General features: G+C 41.2%; 1 protein-coding gene across 4 annotated transcripts in view; it reads right to left on the reverse strand.

The window, feature by feature from the left end:
- Positions 1-25,407, reverse strand: part of CERKL (ceramide kinase like) — a 170,429-nt gene that overhangs the window by 26,630 nt on the left and 118,392 nt on the right. For all 4 annotated transcript variants that reach the window (XM_056536982.1, XM_056536981.1, XM_056536983.1 and 1 more), the window contains exons 4-7: positions 21,658-21,721; positions 14,349-14,491; positions 4,638-4,712; positions 526-703 (exon numbers count right to left, since the gene is read on the reverse strand). In XM_056536982.1, coding sequence (XP_056392957.1) covers positions 526-703; positions 4,638-4,712; positions 14,349-14,491; positions 21,658-21,721 — 460 coding nt within the window. The remainder of the gene's footprint in view (positions 1-525; positions 704-4,637; positions 4,713-14,348; positions 14,492-21,657; positions 21,722-25,407) is intronic.

Here is a 25,407-nt window from a genome sequence, read left to right on the forward strand (position 1 = left end):
CAGAATGACCGACGGAAGATTTTCCGTGCGTTTATTCTGAAGTGTGAACATAGCCTTAAAGTCTATGGACACCTCTGAATACATTTTTTTATATGCTTGCTTTTCACTAATTATGGTATAAAATATTCCCAATAGGTCTTTATTTAAAATGTTACTTAGTTTCTCTTCTACAGCCTCTTTTCTTTTATATATAACGCAGGATGCAGTGTTCTGTTTACAGTGAAATCTGTTAAAAATAAACTAAAGGGGGCTCAGTCTTCAGCCCTTATCTATCCTCTCCTGAACTTTCTTTTAAGTTGATTTATGAGGAGAGTGACAGTTGACCTTTGGTCTGGTCATATATTTTAATTGTATACATCATTTGAATGTTCCATGATGCAAATTTTGTTGGGTGAATGGAGTCTTATGGATACATTTGGAGTTTCTCCAATCGTAAGCTCCAAACATGATTTGATTACAGCCTGTTCTGTATTTTTCAATGTGAATATAACTATAACTATGCAGGGAATAAATAAAAAAACCAACTTTAGAACTGCAAGTGTTTTAATAACTGCAAAGTCTCTTCTCTGACTAGAGGGCATCCAGCGATGCTTTTCTGCAAGGGCGAGAGTCTGCCCCCCAAATCCAAACATTGATGAAAAGCCAAAGCGCAGAAGCTTGTCCTCAGTGCTAAAAGTACAGGCATCAACTGGTTGGATGTTCCCTGAAATTTGAACATAAACATGTTAGCTTCTAATTTAAACAAACAAAGAAACCAACAAATAAATACATGTTTTAACTTTGAATTAAAAAGTAAAAAAGTACAGTATAAACATGTTACCTAAAGCAGTTGACACAGATATGCGTACATTGTACATTGTAAGCTTTAAAATTCTTAACACAGGAAAGAGGCAAAAAGTTGGCTCCCAGTCAATTCTAGGACAAGATCACATATTTAGATGTATTTTTCTAAAATTTTTTAGCTGTTTGTCTCAAAAACAATGCGACCAGAAACATAGAATGTGTTGGCAGATAAGAACCATTTGGCCCATCTAGTCTGCCAAATAAACTGAATCCTATGAATAGTCCCTGGCCCTATCTTATATGAAGGATAGCCTTATGCTTATCCCATGCATGTTTAAACTCCTTCACGGTATATGCAGCGACCACTTCTGCAGGAAGGCTATTCCATGCATCCACTACTCTCTCAGTAAAGTAATACTTCCTGATATTACTTTTAAACCTTTGCCCCTCTAATTTAAAACAATGTCCTCTTGTGGTAGTTTTTCTTCTTTTAAATATGCTCTCCTCCTTTACCGTGTTGATTCCCTTTTATGTATTTAAAAGTCTCTATCATATCCCCTCTGTCTCTTCTTTCTTCCAAGCTATACATGTTAAGGTCATTTAACCTTTCCTGGTAAGTTTTATCCTGCAATCCATGTACTAGTTTAATTGCTCTTCTCTGAACGCTCTCTAGAGCAGGGGTCTCAAACTCCCAGCCCACGGGCCATTTGCGGCCCGCGGAACGAGAGCTTGTGACCCACACCAAGTATTTTTAATTTGTATTGCCCGATGCCCGGGACATGCAGTTCCAGGTGCCGGGCAGGTAACTTCTTCAGGCATTTAGCCCTGCTTTGGGCAAGCAGCGCTAAATGCCAGAAGGCTTCACTTACCTCGCCCTCCTCCTCTCGGTCTCCAGTTGGCCGGCCGGCCCAAGTCTGATGAGGGACGTCGCGCATGTGACGTCCCTCAGCAGAGGATGTCAGTGATGTCACTCGTCAGGCCGCCGCCGGAGAGGAGAAGCGCAGCGCAGGACAGGTAAGTGTTTCTAAGTGTGTGTGCATGTGTGGGTGTCTGTCTGTGTGTGTGTCTGTGTGAGCATGTGTGTGTGCATGTGTGGGTGTCTGTCTGTGTGCATGTGTGGGTGTCTGTCTGTGTGTGTGCATGTGTGGGTGTCTGTCTGTCTGTGTATGGGTGTCTGTCTGTGTGTGTGTGTTTGTTTATGTGTGTGTGTGTGTGTGAGCTGGGGGGGGGGGAACCTGCTACTACCTAATGTGGGGAACCTGCTACTACCTAATGTGGGGAACCTGCTACTATCTAATGTCGGGAACCTGCTACTACCTAATCTGGGGAACCTGCTACTACCTAATGTGGGGAACCTGCTACTACCTAATGTCGGGAACCTGTTTCTACCTAATGTGGGGAACCTGCTATCTAATGTGGAGAACCTGCTACTACCTAATGTGGGGAACCTGCTTCTACCTAATGTGGGGAACCTGCTTCTACCTAATGCGGGGAACCTGCTACTACCTAATGTGGGGAACCTGCTTCTACCTAATGTGGGGAACCTGCTTCTACCTAATGTGGGGAACCTGCTTCTACCTAATGTGGGGAACCTGCTTCTACCTAATGTGGGGAACCTGCTTCTACCTAATGTGGGGAACCTGCTACTACATAATGTGGGGAACCTGCTACTACCTAAAGTGGGGAACCTGCTACTACCTAATGTGGGGAACCTGATTTTACCCAATGTGGGGAACCTGCTACTACCTAATGTGGGGAACCTGCTACTACCTAATGTGGGGAACCTGCTACTACCTAATGTGGGGAACCTGTTGCTACCTAATGTAGGGAACCTGCTACTACCTAATGTGGGGAACCTGCTAATACCTAATGTGGGGAACCTGCTACTACCTAATGTGGGGATCCTGCTGCCTACCTAATGTGGGGAACCCATAGAAGTAGCACCCCCATCATCTGTCAGCTCATGCAATTACCACACGGGGTAGGGGGAATGGGGGGGGGTTGCTGGTGGAGGATGGGGGTGCTACTGATGGTGGGGGTGTTGCTGGAGGATGATTAGGGGCCCATAATGGGGGTATTATATGTAAGGGACGCAAGCGGCCCAGCCTCACCCAGCTGCTACCTCCAGTGGCCCCAAGATAATTTGAGTTTGAGACCCCTGCTCTAGAGAATATATATATATATATCCTTCTGGAGATACGGTCTCCAGTATAGGCGCACAATACTCCAAGTGAGGTCTCACCATTGTTCTGTACAGCGGCATGAGCACTTCTCTCTTTCTACTGCTTATACCTCTCCCTATACATCGAAGCATTCTGCTAGCATTTCCTGCTGCTCTATTACATTGCCTTCCTACCTTTAAGTCTTCTGACATAATTTTCTAAATCCCTTTCCTCAGGTACTGAGGTCAGGACTGTGTGAAATATTCTATTTACACCCCAGGTGCATTATCTTGCACTTATCCACATTAAATTTCAGTTGTCAGAGTTCTGACAATTCTTCTAGTTTTCCTGAATCGTTTTCCATTTTGCGGATACCTCCAGGAACATCAACACTGTTACATATCTTTGTGTCATCAGCAAAAAGACACACCTTACCATCGAGACCTTTTGCAATATCACTAATGAAGATATGAAACAAAATTGGTCCCAGTACAGATCCATGAGGTACCCCACTGGTAACAAGACATTGCTCTGAATATACTCCATTGACTACAACCCTCTGTTGTCTGTCATTCAGCCACTGTCTAATCCACTCAACAATATAAGAGTCCAAGCTCAATGGCTGCAGTTTATTGATAAGTCTACTATGTGGGTCAGTGTCAAAAGCCTTACTAAAATCTAGATATGCAATGTCTACTGCCCCTCCGTCATCTATTATTTTAGTCACCCAGTCAAAAATATCAATAAGATTTGCTTGACATGATCTCCCTGAAGTAAGCCCATGTTGTTTTCCATTTTGCAAATCATGGGATTTTAGATGTTCCACAATCCTATCATTTAGTAGGGTTTCCATTACTAATTTGTTGTTGGTTAACATGAATATTTATACACACAATGGTTTAGTTTTTTCTTTTTTTTTCAAAAAGCCTCATGTTGTATGTTTGGCATTTTTCTCCACAATTCACAGCTATATGTAAATTGCTGGCATGGTCTTCAAGGGGTCTGTAAACAATTTGTAAAGGTCAGTCAAATATATCAATATCAGTGGGAACAGCCAATCATCTATGGGCGTAGGGGTGTCATGACCATCCATAGATGTCACAGGAAAGAAGGATCAAGAGTGTTTTATGATTTCAACATGAAAGGAAACAAACAAACATTAGAGTATATTCCTCTCAAACTGATTCTACAAATTCAAGGGTCCATATTAAAACATTTAAAAAGCTATCTGGGTTTATATACAGTGAAACTTGATCCAAAAGACAAACTCTTTGTGAAGATCACCTTTGTGTGATGGATTTTCAGTCTACCATACTGTAGAAGACCACTTTGATGTAATTTTGGGAAATCTTCTCAAAGAGGTTTCACTGTACCTCTTTAGTATCAACCATTAGTGCAGCTAAGCCTGTATGTTGTCTCCCCTTGCCTTTTTGTATAAGGAGCACAGCTTCTTACAATATCTATGTTTCCTCTACACATGGCCACTAATAATAATACAGAGCCACATCTATCAGACTGAGTTGCCTGCAATGTACAGGGAGAGGAGATTGGGAAATATATGGACTGAACAGCAGTTTGATTACATGCAGCCTTGGTACATACATGAAGACTGATGGCCAATATCAATAATAAATATAAGCTCAGATAATCCATTCATACTTAGACAGTTCTTTGCCAGAGATTAATTCTTACCCATAATGATGTGTAATGCAGCAGTTACCGAGTGTCTAATGCCATGAAGGGAATAAGCCATGGTATTGGTGGTTCCTAGAAAACATACAGGCTATTAAGCTATACATAGAAAATAAAGCATGTAATACTTTCTAGTGCATGAGAACATTGTATCACTAATAGCACAAATGGAAATCAAGAATAGAAAAAAATAGGAATCTGGCTCAGGAGATCAAAATGGTGATGGGGTATTTTGACAAAGAGACTCAGGAAAAGGGGAAAGAAATGGAGGCTGGAAATTGAAACTGAGTTTTTGTCTGCAAGATTTATGGGGGGATGCAAATGGGGCGAGTTGGTGTAGTCCATTCAAAGGGTCCAGATCTGGCAAAACCTATATATTCTTTCATTTAAAAGTGCGCTGAGTTTCTCATAAATTATATATTAAGCTATTCTAACCCATGACAGAATCCTAACATAGACTTCCAATTAAAAGCAATAGTGAGTTATGTAGCTTCTTCCCCTTTGTCTTCAGCCTCTTCATACAACATACTTATGGAGTTCTCTATGCACGGTCAGATGGCTACCTATATAGTAGGGTCTGCCAGGTTCTATATGTCACGTTGGGTAGGGATAGATTGAAGCCCTAATCTTGCCCACACTCTCTGTCCCTGCCTACTTGTGTACCAGTCCTAAACAACGAGTCCACTACCACGAGGACAGTCCCTAACTATGTACATGCAGTCCCAAACAATAAAATACAAAACAGTTGGAGTCGGGGAACAGCTAGAGGTACACAAAACTAACAGAAATAAATCTAAACAAACACAAAGTAAAGCGAGGTCAAACTAGCCTGGGTCAATAACAGCAGCGTACCAGAACACTAAGCAGGATAGTAGTCAAAAAGCCAAGCCAAAGATCAAAAACCTGAAGTCAGAAACACTATAAGATTGCTTGTTACTAAACAGAGTCTTTCACAGGCAAGGACTAGAAACACACAGCAGGTTTAAATAACCAGCTACACAGGTGTGATCTCAGCATGGTCAGCTGACCAGCCCAGATAGCTAGGGCGTAGCCAGCAACCAAACCAAAGCTCAAGAAAGTTTAACCGTTCAGGTCAGACATGGATGAGTCATTAAACTATACCTCCTCTTCTAGCTCTATCTCACATTAATCTTGTATACAATGCCGAGCATCAAGATCGCTTTCCTGGATCAGCAACTTTCCTCCACAGAGTAACAAGGCGTACCATTGGATCAACAGCTGTAAGGGACTGGTAACATAAATACTACTATTTATAATTTTTTTTTAACCCACCAGTCTCTCCGCACCTTTTTTTTCTTATCCCACTAAACAACTTAAGGGAACCTGTCACATTGGAGATGCAGTCTTATCTGTGGACAGCAATGTATAGAGCAGGAGGACCTGAGCAAATTAACCCCTTAAGGACCAAGGGCATACAGGTACACCTTTGCTCCCTGGTACTTAAGGACCAAGGGCGTACCTGTACGCCCGTGGGAATTTCGGTCCCTGCTGCGCGCCGGGCGGGGACCGGACGGGGGTGACTGCTGATATCTATCAGCAGGCACCTCACGCAAATGCCCAGGGGGGTCATCAGACCCCCCCATGTCGGCAACCGCCGCAAATCGCAAGTGAATTCACACTTGCGATTTGCAGCTATTCCGGGTCATACGGGTCTATGGTGACCCGGTGACACGGAATATAACGGGAATCGCGGTTGCCCAAGACACCCACGATCCCCCTGAAGGCATAGGAGTGAGGTGGCAAGGGTGCCACCCCTCCTATTGGTGGTCTAGACGCAACCACCAATAGCAGATCGGGGGCGGGGGGCTTTACTTTCGGTTTCCACGTTCTGCCCACCCACAATAGGCGGAGCAGAATGGGGAACCGACAGAGGACCGGTGCTGACGTCCACTTACCCCACGGGCAAGGCTGCAGGCGACCATCGGTGGAGGAGATCGGAGTCTGGCGATGTCGTGCGGCAGGCTCCCTGGATCCGACGGAAGCCGGTAAGTTGCCTAGCAACATCTGGAGGGTACAGTTTGAGACCACTATACAGTGATCTCTAAACTGTAACAGTTTGCTGTCAGGGCATGCTGGGATTTGTAGTTTTGCAACAGCTGGAGGTCCACCGTTTTCGAGATCTCTAAATTGCAGCCCTCCAGATGTTGCAAAACTGCAAATCCCTGCATGCCCTAACAGCAAACAGCTGCCTCGGCATGCTGGGAGTTGTAGTTGTGTACCTCCAGCTGTTGCATAACTACATCTTCCAGAGTGCCCTTCGGCGATCAGAACATGCTGGGAGTTGTAGTTTTGCAACAGCCGGAGGCACACTGGCTGGTAAATACTGAGTTAGGTAACAGAACCTAAATGAAGGTTTTCCAACCAGTGTGCCTCCAGCTGTTGCAAAAGTACAACTCCCAGCATGCACTGTCTGTCAGTGCATGCTGGGAGTTGTAGTTTTGAAACAGCTGGAGATTTGCCCCCCCCCCCCATGTGAATGTACAGGGTACATTCACACGGGCGAGTTTACAGTAAGTTTCCTGTTTGAAGTATGAGCTGCGGCAAATTTTTTGCCACAGCGCATACTCCTAGCAGTAAGCTGACTGTAAACCGCCGCCAGTGTGAATGTACCCTAAAAACACTACACTACACTAACACAGAATAAAGGGTAAAACACAACATATACACCCCCTTACACTGTCCCCCTCCCCAATAAAAATGAAAAACGTATTGTACGGCAGTGTTTCCAAAATGGAGCTTCCAGCTGTTGCAAAACAACAAATCCCAGCATTTCCGGACAGCCACTGACTGTCCAGGCATGCTGGGAGTTTAGCAACAGCTGGAGGAACCCTGTTTGGGAATCACTGGTGTAGAATAGCCCTATGTCCACCCCTATGCAATCCCTAATTTAGTCCTCAAATGCGCATGGCGCTCTCTCACTTCGGAGCCCTGTCGTATTTCAAGGAATATGGGGTATTTCCGTACTCGGGAGATATTGCACTACAAATTTTGGGGGGCTTTTTCTCCTTTTACCCCTTATGAAAAAGAAAAGTTGGGGTCTACACCAGCCTGTTAGTGTAAAAAAAAATTTTACACTAACATGCTGGTGTTGTCCTTTACTTTTTATTTTCACAAGAGGTAAAAGGAAAAAAAATAAAAAATTTGTAACGCAATTTCTCCTGAGTACGGAAATACCCCATATGTCGGCGTAAAATGCTTGGCGGGGGCACAACGAGGCTCAGGAGTGAGAGCGCATTATGTACATTTGAGGCCTAAATTGGTGATTTGCACAGGGGTGGCTGATTTTACAGCGGTTCTGACATAAATGCAAAAAAATAAATACCCACATGTGACCCCATTTTGAAAACTACACCCCTCATGGAATGTAATAAGGGGTACAGTGAGCATTTATGCCCCACAGGGGTCTAACAGATTTTTGGAACAGTGGTCCGTGAAAATGAAAATTGACATTTTTCATTTGCACAGCCCACTGTTCCAAAGATCCGTCAAACGCCAGTGGGCTGTAAACTGCACCCCTTATTAAATTCTGTGAGGGGTGTAGTTTCCAAAATGGGGTCACATGTGGGGGGGTCCACTGTTCTGGCACAACGGGGGGCTTTGTAAACGCACATGGCCCCTGACTTTCATTCCAAACAAATTCCCTTTTCAAAAGCTTAATGGCGCTCCTTCTCTTCTGAGCATTGTAGTGCGCCCACAGAGCACTTGACGTCCACACATGGGGTATTTCCATACTCAGAAGAAATGGGGTTACAAATTTTGGGGGTAATTTTCTCCTTTTACCCCTTGTAAAAAATGTAAAATTTGGGGAAAAAACTGCATTTAAGTGAAAAAAAAAAAGTGTTTCTCATTTACACATCCGACTTTAACAAAAAGTCGTGAAATACCTGTGAGGTGTTAAGGCTTCCTGTACCCCTCGTTACATTCCTTGAGGGGTGCAGTTTCCAAAATAGTATGCAATGTGTTTTTTTTTTTTTTTGCTGTTCTGGCACCATAGGGGCTTCCTAAATGTGACATGCCCCCCAAAAACCATTTCAGAAAAACTCACTCTCCAAAATCCCACTGTCGCTCCTTCCCTTCTGAGCCCTCTACTGCGGCGCCCGCCGAACACTTGACATACACATATGAGGTATTCTCTTACTCGAGAGAAATTGGGTTACAAATTTTGAGAGGATTTTTTTCCTTTTACCTCTTGTAAAAATTCCAAAACTGGGTCTACAAGAACATGCGAGTGTAAAAAATTAAGATTTAGAATTTTCTCCTTCACTTTGCTGCTATTCCTGTGAAACACCTAAAGGGTTAACACACTTACTGAATGTCATTTTGAATACTTTGAGGGGTGCAGTTTTTATAATGGGGTCATTTGTGGGGTATTTCTAATATGAAGGCCCTTCAAATCCACTTCAAACCTGAACTGGTCCATGAAAAATTCCGATTTTGAAAATTTGTGAAAAATTGGAAAATTGCTGCGGAACTTCGAAGCCCTCTGATGTCTTCCAAAAGTAAAAACATAGACCAACTTCTGGAAATTGATAAAGGTACCAGGACCCAATATAACCAAGCGCCCTTGGTGAAATAAATTAAATTGAACCAACTTGAAAAAACACCAATAAAGCTAAAAATACAATTAAGACTTAACTTTTACTAATATCATAAAAAGGTACACAAATCAGCCTCTATATAAAAGACACATATATTAACAAAAATGAGGGGAAAGGGGGTACAGGTGAGACCCTACCTTCAAGTACTATACAATGGTCATTCCTATTCTCTAAGTGAGGGAGAAAGGGAAAGGGATGTATACACAAGAAAATGTCAATAGACAGTTACAAGTGGCCAACCTCCCTAGCCAACGCGTTGTGCCCCCAACATAACAGGGGCTCATCAGGGATAAGAGGAAACCACAATAGTTTCAGATATATTCTGATAGTAAGTGTACCAAAACATGGATTATTAATAATTCCAATAAAAGACCAGATAAGCACAGAAAAATAGGTGTCCAAACCAAAGAAAAAAACTAGAGTCTGTGTCCGTCAGTGTGAGATATGTATCTGTCAATGTCAGATATATGTCCCACATAGATAAATGGTAAGAACAATAACGGAGCAGCAATCATAGATGTGCGTTTTTTTTAATCTAACTTGATGTTGTAGATGAGCTTCATTAATATTGAGCCAATAGAGACCACACCTTACATGGTAGAAAGCTGAGAGAAAATGATGCATCCACCATGAATAGATTAATTCTCCACCGTTAGAACCATACACGGACAAATGATATACAGACTCCTATTAGTAAGACAGGTAAGTAAATTGCTGGATGATGGGTAAAACTGAGAACAATCCTCATAATTCAGATAGTGATAGCCCCTGTGATCATAGTTTAACCATTCCATGACATGATAAGTCACTGGTGAAAGGGGCTGTAGGCATCCAGGCAGGCTGTAGCTGCCTTCTAATGCTGTCAAGAGACCACGAGGATGGTGTTTTGGTACACTTACTATCGGAATATATCTGAAACTATTTTGGTTTCCTCTTATCCCTGATGAGCCCCTGTTATGTTGGGGGCGAAACGCGTTGGCTAGGGAGGTTGGCCACTTGTAACTGTCTATTGCCATTTTCTTGTGTATACATCCCTTTCCCTTTCTCCCTTACTTAGAGAATAGGAGTGACCATTGTATAGTACTTGAAGGTAGGGTCTCACCTGTACCCCCTTTCCCCTAAATTTTTGTTAATATATGTGTCTTTTATATAGAGGCTGATTTGTGTACCTTTTTATGATATTAGTAAAAGTTAAGTCTTAATTGTATTTTTTGCTTTTTTGGTGTTTTTTCAAGTTGGTTCAACAAAAGTAAAAACATGTCAACTTTATGATGCCAACATAAAGACATATTGTATATGTGAATCAAAATATTATTTATTTAGAATGTTTATTTTCCTTATAAGCAGAGAGCTTCAAAGTTAGAAAAATGCAAAATTTTCAATTTTTTCATCAAATTTTGGAATTTTTCACCAAGAAATTATGCAAGTATTGACAAAATTTTACCAATAATATAAAGTAGAATATGTCACGAAAAAACAATCTCGGAATCAGAATGATAGGTAAAAGCATTCCAGAGTTATTAATGCTTAAAGTGAATGTGGTCAGATGTGCAAAAAACGCTCTGGTCCTGCAGTGAAAATTGGCTGGGTCCTTAAGGGGTTAAAATATAGTTTTGTGAGAAGAGATTTAGTGTAAATTGCATTTTATTCTTAAAATCTGCGCCTATTATCTGCTTCGAAGTTTAGTGGGCAGCCCTGGCCAGTGACAGAGTATTTTCTTCCTTGAGTGTGCTTAGACAGAGCTGTTAATCACTGATAAGGACCGCCAACTGAACTCCGCCAACTGAAAAGGATGGAAATTCAAATTAATACATTACAAGTTTTTCTGAATATATATGTATATAGATAGTCACATAGATAGATAGAGATCTGCTCAGCTCCTCCATGACAGGTACCCTTTTTCTCTTTAACCCCTTAAGGACCCGGGATTTTTCAGTTTTTTCACTTAAATTTTTTCCGTCTTACTTTTAAAAAATCATAATTTTTTCATTTTTGCACCTAACAATCCATATGATGGCTTATTTTTTGCGCCACCAATTTTACTTTGTAGTGACATCAGTCATTTTACATAAAAATCTATGGCAAAATGGAAAACAACATCATTGTGCTACAAAATTCAAGAAAAAACGCCATTTTGTAAATTTTGGGGGCTTCCACTTCTACACAGTAAATTTTTTGGTAAAAATGACACATTCTCTTTATTCTGTAGGTCCATACAATTAAAATGAAATCCTACTTATATAGGTTTGATTTTGTCATACATCTGGAAAAAATCATAACTACATGCAGGAAAATTTTAACGTTTAAAATTGTCATCTTCTGACCCCTATAACTTTTTATTTTTCCGTGTATGGGGCGGTATGAGGGCTCATTTTGATCTGAAATTTTTAGCGGTACCATTTTTGCATTGATAGGACTTATTGATCGCTTTTTATTCATTTTTTCATTATATAAAAAGTGACCAAAAATACGCTATTTTGTACTTTTGAATTTTTTTGTGCATAAGCCAAAATATCGTTTAATTAACGATATATTTTTTATAATTCAGACAATTCCGCACATGGCGATACCACATATGTTTATTTTTATTTACACTTTTTTTTTTTTTTAAATGGGTGATTCAAACTTTTATTAGGGAATGGGTTAAATGATCTTTATTCACTTTTTTTTTTGCAATGTTATATGTCATATTCTCATAGGAAACCATTGATCGATGATTCTGCTTCTTGACTGCTCATGCCTGGATCTCAGGCACTGAGCAGTCATTCGGTGATCGGACACCAGGAGGCAGGTAGGGGGACCCTCTTCATGTCCTACAGCTGGTCGGGACACAGCGATTTCACAGCGTCGGTACCGAACAGCCCCCTGAGCTAACTGGCATTAGTTTACTTTCACTTTTGACGCAGCGATCAACTTTGAACGGCGTGAAAGGGAGCAGACTCAGGGTGTAAAGGTACGCCCTGGGTCCTTAAAGGGGTACTCTGGTGAAAACCTTTTTTCTTTTAAATCAACTGGTGGCAGAAAGTTAAACATATTTGTAAATTAATTCTATTAAAAAATCGTAATCCTTCCAGTACTTATTAGCTACTGAATGCTACAGAGGAAATTCCTTTCCTTTTGGAACACTGATGACATCACGAACCCCAGTGCTGGGGACTTGGGTTCAAATCCCACTAAGGACAAAAATAAATAAAGCGTTATTATTATTATAATAACGACAGCAGAGAGAACTGTGCTCGTGATGTCATCAGAGAGCATTCCAAAAAGAAAAAAATTTCCTCTGTAGTATTCAGCAGCTAATAAGTACAGGAAGGATTTCGATTTTTTAATAGAAGTAATTTACAAATATGTTTAACTTTCTGCCACCAGTTGATTTAAAAGAAAAAAGGTTTTCACCGGAGTACCCCTTTAAGTGGTTAAGGAATATAATGAGGATTAGAGAGCAGGGTCTTCCTTTGTAATCTCACAAGGGAGATTTTTTTTTTTTCAATATATCTATTGGCTTCAAATTGTCAAATGGATTACAAAAGGACAAAAAACTATTTTACTACACAAGCATGAAAACTGACATTTTGCATTGATCCTATATGAGCTGTAGCTGAATGTACCATAAATGGTAAGGTGTCTTATACCTGTGAATACATGAAGTCGTATACCATTACACAGCACAAGACTTTTACATTAGATTTTTTTTAATTTAGGAAAATAAGTAGCTCAGGCATGAAGCACAGATGATGAATCCAAGCGAAAATTGCACGACAGAAATAAAGAATGTCCTTGGATGAGAAAGCACTTTCTGTACCACAATTAAGTTAATTAACCAGATGACATGAATATTCATGAGGCTGTTAATGTCTCCCACACCAAGGAGATAAATGTGATGTAATGAGTTGCCATTCAAGCATGTCGAAATTTTTCCTGAAAAGCTAACCAACGCTTCGGTATTTATTCAAATATTTTTTGTGAAATCTTTCAACATCTAGAAATTAGTTACGGTATATTGCAAACTCAAATTGTTGGTATCTATATAACAATTATGGACATAATGAAAGGTAGAGAACTACTGTAGATACATTTTTTTTGTCTATGCTTTTTGGTGCCTCACTCTTACGTAGCCTATTTGGCTACTTATCTATGGATTCCACATCAACAAATGCCAATGGTAATAGCCAGTAGAGTGGCTTCAGGCCCTGCCATATGTTGATGAATTAACAATAAGTGACTGCACAGTCTTTGATTTACTATAGCAGCTTATGTTGTATGGTCTTAAAAGCAGCATATCATTTTATATTTTCCTAATCCTAAACAGTTATTTTTTTTTTACGTGTATCTATATCTATTTAACTTTATTTACTTCCTATTACTGTTTGTCACACCAACAGTGCTGTAAAAGAACAACCATCACTCACATCAGTCTTTGTACCCACAATAGGAGGGTACACAATAGGGTCATTCAAGCTATTGGTATACTGGTAGTTCTTGGGAAGTGAAAGAATATGAAATACATGGTTTAAAGGGGTACTCTGCTGTCACAGCAGCACGCCCCCTCCATTCATGTGTATGGGAGGAGGCGTGATGGCTGTGTACTAGCCATTACACCCCCTCCCACAGACATGAATGGAGAGGGTGTGGCGTCATGTTCACGGAAGCCCCAGGCTTTTGTGACCGTAATGCCACAGCGATGTCCCGGAGATCGCGGGGAGGGTGCCAGCCGCTGGGCCCCCTGCGATCAGTCATGTGATTTCCTATACTTTAGATAGAGGATAACATGTCTAGCGGCGGAGTACCCCTTTAAATCCACTCAAACAGGATAGGAAATAAGCGTCAGATCACATGGGGTCCGACTGTGATCTTGAGAAAAGGGGACCTAGTCATACCTAGGAGTGGAGCAGTAAGTCCTGGGTATCTTTGGCACCTCTGCACTCAGCTATCTCGCTGTTTTTGAGATTGCAGGGGGTCCCAGTGATCAGATTCCCTGTCACTAATCCCCTTCACAAACCTATTTTGGTGCCACAAGGAGGACCTATACAATATTTGGCAGATGGTTTCAGTGTTATGCCTGATCGGTGTATGTGCACATTAATACACTCACCTGCTGGTATTATACCAAGTGGCAGTGGGGCTCTGACGGGAGAAAGGCTGTCATTTACAGTCTTCCCCGCATCCATCTGGGCTCTAAGCAGAAGACCATGGACAACTTCACTTACTGATCCATCACCGCCGACACAAACTATGCTGCAGAAGAAAAGACAAACAACACATGTAATGACTCTCAGTAAAACTTTGATGGCTACAGTTAACATTAATGTACCTGAGAAACCTTGGTTATAATAGACACATGTCCTGTAAGTTGTATTCAATATTCCATTAGCAGTCCTGAGAAATTGATTGGTTAAACAGAGCTTAAGTTTAGGAAGTAAAGAGAGAATCTCGGGGCTGTAATTCTTTTACTTCATCATACTTCCCAGTGATCTACAAGCTACTTTGTAATCTATCATAATAATATTCTGCCACTTTTCTGTGAATTATAGAGGCGCTGGGAAGCCATAAACATCTTATGTAAATAAAGTCATAATTTAATTACTATTAATATGCAAGGAAAGTAATTACTAACATGTATTTGTAAGGACAATTTATTTTGCATTGCTCTTTTACTACAGTGATATTTATATGCCATGTGATAAGTTAGGCAGCACAAATGACTTTATAGGTAATGTCTTTAGGAAACACTTCTTATTTGCTCTCCTCTCAAGCAATAGGCTTCTCTGAAAATGCTTAGAATGGCTGACTTAGCATCTTATGCAACTTTTTTAAAGTGGAGAATTCTTTACTGATACAGTGACAAAGCGCTTAAAAATGTTGTCTCACCAGTAACAATTATCCCCTATACACAGGATAGGGGATACGTGTATGATCACTTGGGGTCGGACTGGTGATTATCTCAACAATATGTCAGTAATCAATGGTCTCAACAATATGTCTTCTGTGGGAATGGAGCAGTGGTTACATGCGCACTGCTGCTCCACACTGTGTATGGGATTGCTAGATAGCATGTATGGGATTGCTAGATAGCATATATGGGATTGCTAGATAGCATGTATGGGATTGCTAGATAGAGTACAGTGCTTGGCAGTCTCAAGCAGTCCCATAGGCAATGAATAGAATGGCAATAAAAACAAAGCCCCTCCCCCCTTCATGATCATACACTTATCCACTATTCTGTGGATAGATGATAAGTTCTGTGTGTGGAACAACCCTTTTAAGTTCTTCTTCATTGCCCTATGATGTCTGTCATTGCTAATCATTATTGCTTTTCACGTGCCTCTCACGGGAATATCTCAGGAACATACTGAGCTATATATGTCATGTAATCTATATATTATGCTTATATATTAGCGGATGAGCTCAGCTGCATCATCCTTGTTATGTGGTGTTGGCATGCAATTCCCTGTTCCTAATACTGGTCTTATTGCATCCTGTTTATACATTAAACACAATAATAACACAGTACGCAGTAAGCTCCTTAACTGCCACTAGTGGGAGCAGATTGAGTTTTAGCTTTCAGAGCTATAGACACTTTTGAAAATAATTTTTTATTCTTGTTTTGTACTGTTGGTACAAAACACTTTCTCTATAGGTCTTGATAAAAAAAAATTAAAAAAAAAAGTTTAGTTTGTGTTTTACATCTTTTCTTATCAGTAAAGTCAGTCAGGGAAGCAAATATCCCAAATATCTGACAGGTTCCTTATCAGCCTTATTTGCTCTCCAGAAGCAACTTTTAAGTTGACCTTTGATCTGGTGATATACTGTACTTAGAAAAGAAGAGAAAGGCTGATAAGAAGCTCATCAGAGATTTGCTTCTCTAATGATCTTTACTGATGTAGAACACTAACTAAACATTTTTTTTTTTATAAAGATCTTTGAAGATAGTATTTTTGAACCAAAAGCAAAAAATACAAAATAGTTTTGAAAGTGTATATAGTCTTTTATTTTAAAACTAAGTCTGCTTGTAGTTACACTAGTAAGAGTTCACTGTATACTGTGTTATTATTGAGCTCAATGTATAAAAGGCATGCGGATGTCGGCCATTACCGGTCGAACCTGGTGTGTATGACGCGAGCACCGCTCTGATGCTCGCATACATACACAGGACGTAAATGTACGTCCTGGTGCGCTAAGTACCGCCACACCAGGACGTACATTTACATCCTTGGCCTTAAGGGGTTAAAGAAGATCTGCATGCACTGACCTATCAACTATCCACAGGAACTACCCCCCCCCCCCCCCACCCCCGCGATCTCTTGTACAGTGCCCTGGCTCTGACAACACTCCCCCTCGATGTATCTCTATGGGAGAGGTGGAGATGCAGCGTTCGTGCATACCTGCCTCTCCCATAGAGCTGTATGGAACTGGCGTTTGTGAGGTCGATCTCAGTGAGGTAGACAACACGAGCATTAGCTGCGCAGAGCTGTGGGTCCCTGAATCCCCGCGATCAGACACTTAGGGGATATGTGTCTAAGGCTGCAGTACTCCTTTAACAGCTTGGTTATCACTTTAGCCTTGTGATACGGTGCTCCATCATGCTTGAAAAAAGCATTGTTCATCACCAAATTGCTCCTGGATGGTTAGGAGAAGTTGCTCTTGAGTGATCATTAGATACTATACTTTATTTATTATAGTGTTTTCAGGCAAAATCATGAGTGAGCCCATTCCTTTGGATAAAAAGCAGGCCCATACGTGTAGGGTCTCCTAGGCATGATAACTCAATAGCAAACAAGAGGCTGGTTGATATCCAAAACTGTGCGTGCACATAGTCACAAAGTAGAACTAAGTACAAAACAGGTAAATGTATTACATATAAGTTCCAAGAAATAGCATGGCGATACACAAGAAGCAATAGCTAGATACACTTTTGTTCTTTATAGCAACTTTTCACTTAATTATTAGAGTTTTGCCTGTTTGTACATGGACAGTCAAGCCCTGCAAACACAGTCAGCAATATGTAAATACGAAATAATGGAAAGGACACTATTTTAGCTGAGAGGACAAAGCACTTTTGCCAATTCTGCATAAAAGAAAACAATGATACATGCTGTCTCTAATAAGGAATGTAATTACGGAAAAATAACTTGTTAACATATGCTCAGAAATTTGTACGTTAACTGTTTTTCTGCTTCTGGGATACTCTGATGTTATTATGGGATGCGTTCTGGCTTTATTATATTAGCACTGACTTGATATCTTGGATGAGTGTAGACAACACAGGCAATTCTGTCAGGAGTCGATGCACCTGGTAATATACTGTCAGTCACTTCTATGGATGCCAAATAGGTCAGTCTTTGCTTGCGTTCTGGAAATATTCACTTGACTGATTCAGTGTTGTATAAAATAGAAAATATACAATATGTATTTACAGTACTTTCAGGGTCCTTTTACTTGGCAGACAATTGCCTATTACAAGGATGCAGGGTTCTTTACACTTGTTAGAAGAACTTTACAAGGCCCAGTTGTCAGAGGCGTTTAAAGGGGTAATCAAATGGTGCCAGAAAGTTAAACAGATTTGTACATTAGTAAAAATCTCAATCCTTCTATTACTTATCAGCTGCTGTATGCTCCACAGGAAGTTCTTTTCTTTTTGAATTTCCTTTCTGTCTAACCCCTACCAAAGGATAGGGGATTAAATGTTAGATCGCGGGTGTCCCGCCACTGGGGACCCCAACATTATTTGCACCACTGTCATTCGGTGCATAGACTGAACTCTGATCCGTGCCCGGTGACGGACGATGCCAGCCGCCACGCCCCCTCCATTCACATCTATGGGAGGAGGTGTGACTGCTATGTACTAGCCGCAATGCCCCCTCCCATAGACATGAATGGAAGGGGCATGGCGTGATGTCACCAATGTGGAAGCTGCAAGTTTCCGGATGTTGCTGCTGCTGGCCCGGAGATGGCGGGGGTCCCTTGGATAGGGGATAAGACATTTTCAGCTTAGTTTTAAGTGCAGATTTGATGCGCAGATTTGATGTGCAGGATTTTCTGCTGCAGATTTCAATGTAAACTGAACACAGCTTGAAATCCTGCGCATCAAATCTGTGCAGAATACTGTATGTGTGAATAGACCCTTAGGGTGGTAACAAGGAGATGATAGTTTTCTCACTGCTGTTACTGAGCCCCTTAGAGAGCCCTTCATGGTGCACAGCTATTTCTCATTCTCTTCATTTCAGGGGGCAGGACCAGAACTGGGCTGTTTACCAGTAATACACATGCAGGACTTCTCTTACTTCTCTGGCCAATTACAGGATATCTCTGCTATGCCATGACATAGTGTTGGATAAGATCACTGAACAGACTCTGTGATAGGGGGCTATTTATAATAAATACTATAAATGGCATGTGGAGTGAGAAGGGGTTACTGATACAATGGCTTTGGAAGGTGGTATGTGACCAGAAATAAAATAACAGCGGTAGCAACAGCAAGGAATGTGTTACACTAAGCACAAAACTTTTGCTAACATGCTAAAAAAAAAGGGGTCTGGGGAGATTACACTGCAGCACCATGGACATACAGCATTAGGTACACTGGTATGTACACAAGGGACAGCTGTCCTGAGCTTTATGGGTGGTAAAAGATAAGAGAGAAGCCTTGATTTACCTTTCAGGAACAATATATAGCAGGCAAACAGGTTCAGCTTGCAGGAAAACAGCCTAGGCTTTCCCAAGCTCTCTTTCTCGAGCCAACTGCACATGCTAAGCCCTGTCCTTAATTCCTGTGTCCCATTCTAACCCCGGCTAATACTAGAGACAGATTTCCCTTAACAACCAGTGAACAGCAAATTGCAGAGAAATTAGACACAAAGTTGCCAAGACTTCGCAAATTAAATGACTTACATATATCATATTCACCATCAAATGAAACAACAGTGATTGTTTAAAAAAAAAAAAAAATTTTTAACCTGCTATTTTCCTTCCCCCCTGAAGGCAAATCGTACAGTTTTGAAATGTGAAACCCAGCTTCTGGCCCAGTGTTTTGCAACCAGGGTGTCTCCAGCAGTTGCAAAACTACAACTCCTAAGATGGCATGCTGGGAGTTGTAGTTTTGCAACAGCTGGAGGCACCCTGGCTGGGAAACACTGTTCTGGCTACTTTATTAAATGGCCAATTTGAGCCATTACTTCACTATTTAAATAGGTACTGTCAGATATAAAAACTTTTGATATGTTATAAACCACGCAAAATCAATAGGTTTTGCAATTGCTTTCATTAGAAAATTTTCAGTCTAGTCCACAATTGACTAGACGCGTTTCAGGGTATATAGATGAACCCTTTCTTCAGTAGTCATGGCCATCCAGGCAATCCAAGCACTTCCTGTAGGTGCCGGTACTGACGTCACACGCCATTCTCACGAGGCAGAAGTGTCCATCATCGGTCTAGTGCAGACCTGACCTCCACGGCGGGATACTATAAAGTCAGTACTACCTCTCCAAGTTGTCATCCCCGACGCCTGCCATCGCCGGGATCTGGAGGTGATTCACCTACAGTGATCATCTATAGTGCTGTTTCCACCCAGCCCAACGGGAGATCTCCGCTCATAGGACCGGTAATGTACTGTGAAGTTGTTATCTATCTGTTCTGATACAGAGATACAGAGAAACTTGCAACAGAGAAGATTAGCTGTAACACATTGAATACTGTTACACTTTTATTTGCCAAAAGGAACTTGTTACAACATCGCATATATCCATGCATTTTCCCATTGTACCATCTCTACAGTGAAAAAAGACTGTTTTCAGTGCATTCCATAATAGAAGAAATACCTTTTTTATATATCAGTGATATTTTAACTTTTTTTAATTGGTAAATACATACTTCTCTCACAAGGGGCCCCTTGTTAGGTGATATTCATGTTTATTAATTAATAAAATACATTTTATTATAATTGAAGCACGATCCTCGGTCTATTATTGAATTTATTATATTTTTTATACCTTCCTTGAGGTCTGGGTATTTTTCTTCTTTTTCTTGTCTTTAATATTAGCACCATAGGTATAGGTGCATTACCCGCTTGTCCTCGGTAGGTTATACAATTGTGAGCTACACATATTCTTTTTTCCTTTTTCCTAGATTTGTAAATTACTTCTATTTAAATATCTTAATCCTTCCAGTACTTTTCAGATGAGGAAGTTATGTAGTTCTTTCCTGTCTTACCACACTCTGGTGACACCTCTGTCTGTGTCAGGAACTGTCCACAGTAGGAGCAAATCCCCATAGCAAACCTCTCTTTCTCTGGACGTTTCCTGACAAGGACAGAGGTGTCAGCAGAGAGCACTGTGGACAGGCAGAAAAGAACAACTCATCTTCCTGTCGAGCATACAGCAGCTGATAAATTCTAGAAGGATTAAGATTTTTAAATAGAAGTAATTTACAAATCTGCTTAAATTTCTGCCACCAGTTCATTAAAAAAATAATAATAATATTTCCACCCGAGTACCCCTTTAAGTGCAGAATTAGAATCTACACCCTGTTCCAAATTATTATGCAAATTATATTTAAGTGTCACAAAGATGAAATATTTAGTTTTTCATTTTAACTCATGGATGGCATTGTGTCTCAGGGCTCTTTTGATCACTGAAAACAATCTCGGACACCTGTGATAATTAGATTGCCAGGTGAGCCCAATTTAAGGAAAAACTACTAAAGGTGTGAGGAAGAAAAAGGATCTCTCTGCTGCCAAAAAGAGTGAAATAGTTCAATCCATTGGACGAGGTATGAAAACTTTAAATATTTCACGAAAACTTAAGCGTGATCATCACACTATTACTCTGTAGTGATTTTATTCATTAAAGGAAAACTGTCAGATATTTTCTTCCGCACTATCCACAGTTCTGGTGGATAGTGCGGGAGACACTGATTAAAACGAACCCTACCTTACCCGGATCCGCCCGGCCGTTCGCCCGCAATTGTAGTTTTATTCTATGTGTATATCTTGCTGTAACTGGCACGGGCGGGGCTTCTGCACTGACGTCAGCGCCACTTATGAATATTCCTCCCCCCTCCCTCCAGTTAGGAGCGGCGAAGAGAGGGAGAGCTGGAGGGAGGGGGGATGAATATTCATAAGCGGCGCTGACGTCAGTGCCAGTTAACCTGCAGAAGCCCCGCCCGTGCCAGTTACAGCAAGATATACACATAGAATAAAACCACAATTGCTGGCGAATGGTCGGGCGGATCAGGGTAAGGTAGGGCTCATTTTAATCAGCGTCTCCCGCACTATCCATCATTACTGTGGATAGTGCGGGAGAAAATATCTGACAGTTTTCCTTTAACCTGCTTTTTTCCACCTCTACAAAGCTTACAGCCATTATATCTTACTACAAGTACTCTCTATAAAGAAGTAAGCAACATACCCGTCATACTCCTGGAGTTCACATTCTTTAAGTAACGCAAGGGCATGTCCTTTATAATTAGTTTCTATAGAGAAAGAAAACAACACAATATTGAGATGTATTTGTTCACCTTTCTAGCATATGACATATCTGCGACTATGAGGAAAAAATGTAATTATATAACATGTAAACTGTGTCTATATTTTACATATATTGTAAAAGTAATAAAATCATTTGAAAGTGGCATTAAGGAGAATTCTCCTGAAATACCAGTTTTATAAAAAAAAAAAATTATTCTTTATAAAATTGTAATTCTACCACAATTTTTTTTTACCATGACCTTTGTCAAGAGGGGTGTAAGGCTATCTTCACATCAGCATCAGGTAAATCTGTTATGAAACGTACTATATTGTCACATAACATTCTTATGGTTGTGAAACTGATGTTAACTGAAATCAGTGGTCCGCTATATTAAAATATTTTGATAAAATTAAATATAAAATAACACTGGTAGATAGGTCACAGGGAGGTCTAACAAATTATACTAATAGTTTGGTGGATGCCAGTTTGCAGGCTAAAAAAAATTTATTTTGCATTTTTCTTTTGCAGCTCAAGTGTGATAGAGGTGGCACCGCGCTACAGCATGCAATGTCACCGTTGCAGAATAAATGTGTTAAAGGGGTACTCCGGTGGAAAACTATTTTTTATTTTTATTTTTAACAACTGGTGCCAGAAAATTACGGTAAACAGATTTGTACATTACTTCTATTAAAAAATCTTAAACCTTCCAATACTTATCAGCTGCTGAATGCTCCACAGGATTTGTTTTCTGTCTGACCACAGTGCTCTCTGCTGACACCTCTGTCCATGTCAGGAACTGTCCAGAGTGGGATAGGTTTGCTATGGGGATTTGCTTGTACTCTGGACAGTTCCTGATATGGACAAAGGTGTCAACAGAGAGCACTGTGGTCAGACAGAAAAGAAATGCAAAAAGAAAAGAACTCCTTGTGGTGCATACAGCAGCTCTGTACTGAAAGGATTAAGATTTTTAAATAGAAGTAATTTACAAATCTGTTTAACTTTCTGGCACCAGTTGATTAAAAAAAATGTTTTCCACCAGAGTACCCTTTAAGACTGAAAAGAACAGAGAAGCTAGGGCAGAAGGGGATTGAAGGACTTTTTATGTTTATGCTAATATAATTTATTTTAAGAAAAATAGTGGGGCCAGAAAACCACTTTAAAGAGATAGTGTCATTATAATAAACTTTTCACATGCTGCATGTGGCATGGCTCATAGGTCACATCTGAAAAAACAAAAAAGGAACAGAAGAATAATCTAAAAGATGAAATTGCAGATCCTGAGGAGGACTGTGGTTGTTTTATTTAAAAAGTTTAGAGAACGAACATATAGTAGGATCCATATAGTTGGCACCGACATTAGTGGTGTATAATATGTATGGCCACATCAATCCCTTAAGGACCCAGAACGTACAGGTACGTCCTGACACCCTGGTACTTAAGGACCCAGGACGTACCTGTACGCCCGGGGGTGACTGCTAATATCGATCAGCAGGCACCCCACGCAAATGCTCCCCCCCCCCCCCATGGCAAGTGGCCAGTGAATTCACACAGGCGATTTCCGGTTGTCCAAGACACCCACGATCCCACTGAAGGGATAGGAGTGAGGTGGCAGGGGTGCCACCCCTCCTTTTCCTGCTATTGGTCGTACAGACGTGACGACCAATAGCAGATCGGGGGCGGGGGGGGGGGTTAACTTTCAGTTTCCCCGTTCTGCCCACCCCCAATAGGCGGGGCAGAACAGGGAAACCGACAGGGACCGGCACCGAAGTCCACTTACCCATCGGCGGAGGCTGTGGACGGCGATTGGTTGCGGAGATCGGCGGGCGGCGATGTCGTGCGGCTGGCTCTCTGGATCCTACGGTAGCCGGTGAGTTGCCTAGCAACATATGGAGGGCTACAGTTTGAGACCACTATACAGTGGTCTCTAAACTGTAGCCCTCTGGATGTTGCAAAACTACAACTCCCAGCATGCCCAGACAGCTGTTTGGGCATGCTGGGATTTGTAGTTTTGCAACAGCTGGAGGTCTACAGTTTAGAGACCACTGCATGGTGATCTCTAAACAGTAGCCCTCCAGATGTTGCAAAACTGCAAATCCCAGCATACCCAAACAGCATACAGCTGTCCCGGCATGCTGGGAGTTGTAGTTTTGTACCTCCAGCTGTTGCATAACTACATCTCCCAGCATGCCCTTCGGAGATCAGTACATGCTGGGAGTTGTAGTTTTGCAACAGCTGGAGGCACACTGGTTGGTAAATACTGAGTTAGGTAACAGAACCTAACTGAAGGTTTTCCAACCAGTGTGCCTCCAGCTGTTGCAAAAGTACAACTCCCAGCATGCACTGTCTGTCAGTGCATGCTGGGAGTTGTAGTTTTGAAACAGCTGGAGGTTTGCCTCCCCCATGTGAATGTACAGGGTACATTCACACTGGAGAGTTTACAGTAAGTTTCCTCCTTCAAGTATGAGCTGCAGCAAATTTTTCGCCGCAGCGCATACTCCTAGCAGTAAGCTCACTGTAAACCGCCGCCAGTGTGAATGTACCCTAAAAACACTACACTACACTAACACAGAATAAAGGGTAAAACCTATACCACAACATATACACCCCCTTACACTGTCCCCCCCCAATAAAAATGAAAAACGTATTGTATGGCACTGTTTCCAAAACGGAGCCTCCAGCTGCCGCAAAAAAAAACAACTCCCAGCATTTCCGGACAGCCACTGACTATCCAGGCATGCTGGGAGTTTAGCAACAGCTGTAGGAACCCTGTTTGGGAATCACTGGCGTAGAATAGCCCTATGTCCACCCCTATGCAATCCCTAATTTAGTTCTCAAATGCGCATGGCGCTCTCTCACTTCGGAGCCCTGTCGTATTCCAAGGAAACAGTTTAGGGCCACACATAGGGTATTTCCGTACTCGGGAGAAATTGCGCAACAAATTTTGGGGGGCTTTTTCTCCTTTTACCCCTTATGAAAAGGAAAAGTTGGGGGCTACACCAGCCTGTTAGTGTAAAAAAAAAAAAAAAAAAAAAATAAACATGCTGGTGTTGCCCCATACTTTTTATTTTCACAAGCGTTAAAAGGAAAAAAAGACCCCCAAAATTTGTAATGCAATACAGAAATACCCCATATGTGGGCGTAAAATGCTCTGCGGGTGCATAACAAGGCTCAGGAGTGAGAGCGCACTATGTACATTTGATGCCTAAATTGGTCATTTGCACAGGGGTGGCTGATTTTACAGTGGTTCTGACATAAACGCAAATAAATAAATACTCATATGTGACCCCATTTTGGAAACTCCACCCCACACGGAACGTAACAAGGGGTATAGTGAGCCTTAACACCCCACAGGTGTTTAATGAAAATTCTTCAAAGTTGGATGGAAAAATGAAAAAAAAATAATACATTTTCACAAAAATGCTGGTGTTACCCTAAATTTTTCATTTTCACAAGGGAAAATAGGAAAAAAAAGCCCCCCAAAATTTGTAACCCCATTTCTTCTGAGTAAGAACATACCCCATATGTGGATGTATAGTGCTCTGCGGGCGAACTACAATGCTCTGAAGAGAAGCAGTGCCATTGGGCTTTTGAAGAGAAAATGTGTCCGGAATTGAAGGCCATGTGTGTTTACAAAGCCCCCATAGTGCCAGAACAATGGACCCCCCACATGTGACCCCATTTTGGAAACTA

Source organism: Hyla sarda, chromosome 8 (genome assembly GCF_029499605.1).
Source record: "Hyla sarda isolate aHylSar1 chromosome 8, aHylSar1.hap1, whole genome shotgun sequence".
NCBI classification, from domain to species: Eukaryota; Metazoa; Chordata; class Amphibia; order Anura; family Hylidae; genus Hyla; species Hyla sarda.